This window comes from Penaeus monodon, chromosome 15, assembly GCF_015228065.2.
Source record: "Penaeus monodon isolate SGIC_2016 chromosome 15, NSTDA_Pmon_1, whole genome shotgun sequence".
Taxonomy (NCBI): Eukaryota; Metazoa; Arthropoda; class Malacostraca; order Decapoda; family Penaeidae; genus Penaeus; species Penaeus monodon.
Window position 1 is genome coordinate 13,587,782 of NC_051400.1, and position 970 is coordinate 13,588,751.

The window sequence follows — 970 nt, forward strand, 5'->3', positions numbered from 1 at the left end:
GATGATGATGATGATGATGATGATAATAATAAAAGTTAGAAGGAAATACAGTAAATAAGAAGTAGTAAATATTAGACCTCGCCAACGCCCTTTAGGTCTATGCACGTTAAGGGGCCTCCATATACCTTTGGATTTCTGGGAATTAAGCTTCCATAATGGGAATTGGTTGGACGAAGTGCAGGGAACATTGCCAATCAACTTCGCCGCATATTACGAAAACAACAAAACTGCTGCTCTTCTTTAAAAAATTTCTTAAAAAAAAAAAAAACACCCTAATACTTGAGAACCAATTAAGCTAATCCTGTTAATCACACGCTTCCCGATTCCTTACCCAGGCCGCCAGGAACCGATGGAACGATGGGAATTCTGCATTCAGTCGACGTCAAAGTTCTTCAGCTTCGGCCTCGGGTCCTTGTACGAGCGCTCGCCCTCAAGAACTCGAGCCCGACAGCGCAATGAAGAAGTTGTAAGTGTCTTGTATATGGCCAATGTTCTATCAGTATTGTCGTGTTTATTATTAATGTATTTTATTGCTGTATGAAGAAGTTGTATGTTCTTGTATATGGTCAGTGTTTTATCAGTATTGCCGTGTTTATTCTTAATGCATTTTATTGTATTTCGACATCAGTGTGATTTTTTTTTCATATTGTGTTAATATATTTTATGATAGAATATGTAATAATGATGGTTAGAAGGTACTTTACAATAGCTTTTATAGTCTTGAGGATTTTAAAGATTATTATTAGTGATTTTATCTTCTTGTATCACAGATTCAACACATTTTTGGCCAAATCCGCAACACTTTGGCCACAAATCTGGTGAACAGCCGCTGGTACCCACTCGAAGTGAAGGCTCAGCTAACAGCAAAGGTAGTAAGAAAGGATAGGGTTTCTACCTTTAAGGCTTGGATTAATTCATTCATGACGTTAATTGGGATTAAATAATTATTTTGGAATGTTAACATATTTTG

The 970-nt window shown here is 36.7% G+C and overlaps 1 protein-coding gene across 2 annotated transcripts in view; it reads left to right on the top strand.

Moving 5' to 3' along the window:
• LOC119581755 (endothelin-converting enzyme-like 1) overlaps positions 1-970 on the top strand; it is a 21,205-nt gene that overhangs the window by 15,127 nt on the left and 5,108 nt on the right. For both annotated transcript variants that reach the window (XM_037929888.1, XM_037929887.1), the window contains exons 5-6: positions 336-466; positions 771-869. In XM_037929888.1, coding sequence (XP_037785816.1) covers positions 336-466; positions 771-869 — 230 coding nt within the window. The remainder of the gene's footprint in view (positions 1-335; positions 467-770; positions 870-970) is intronic.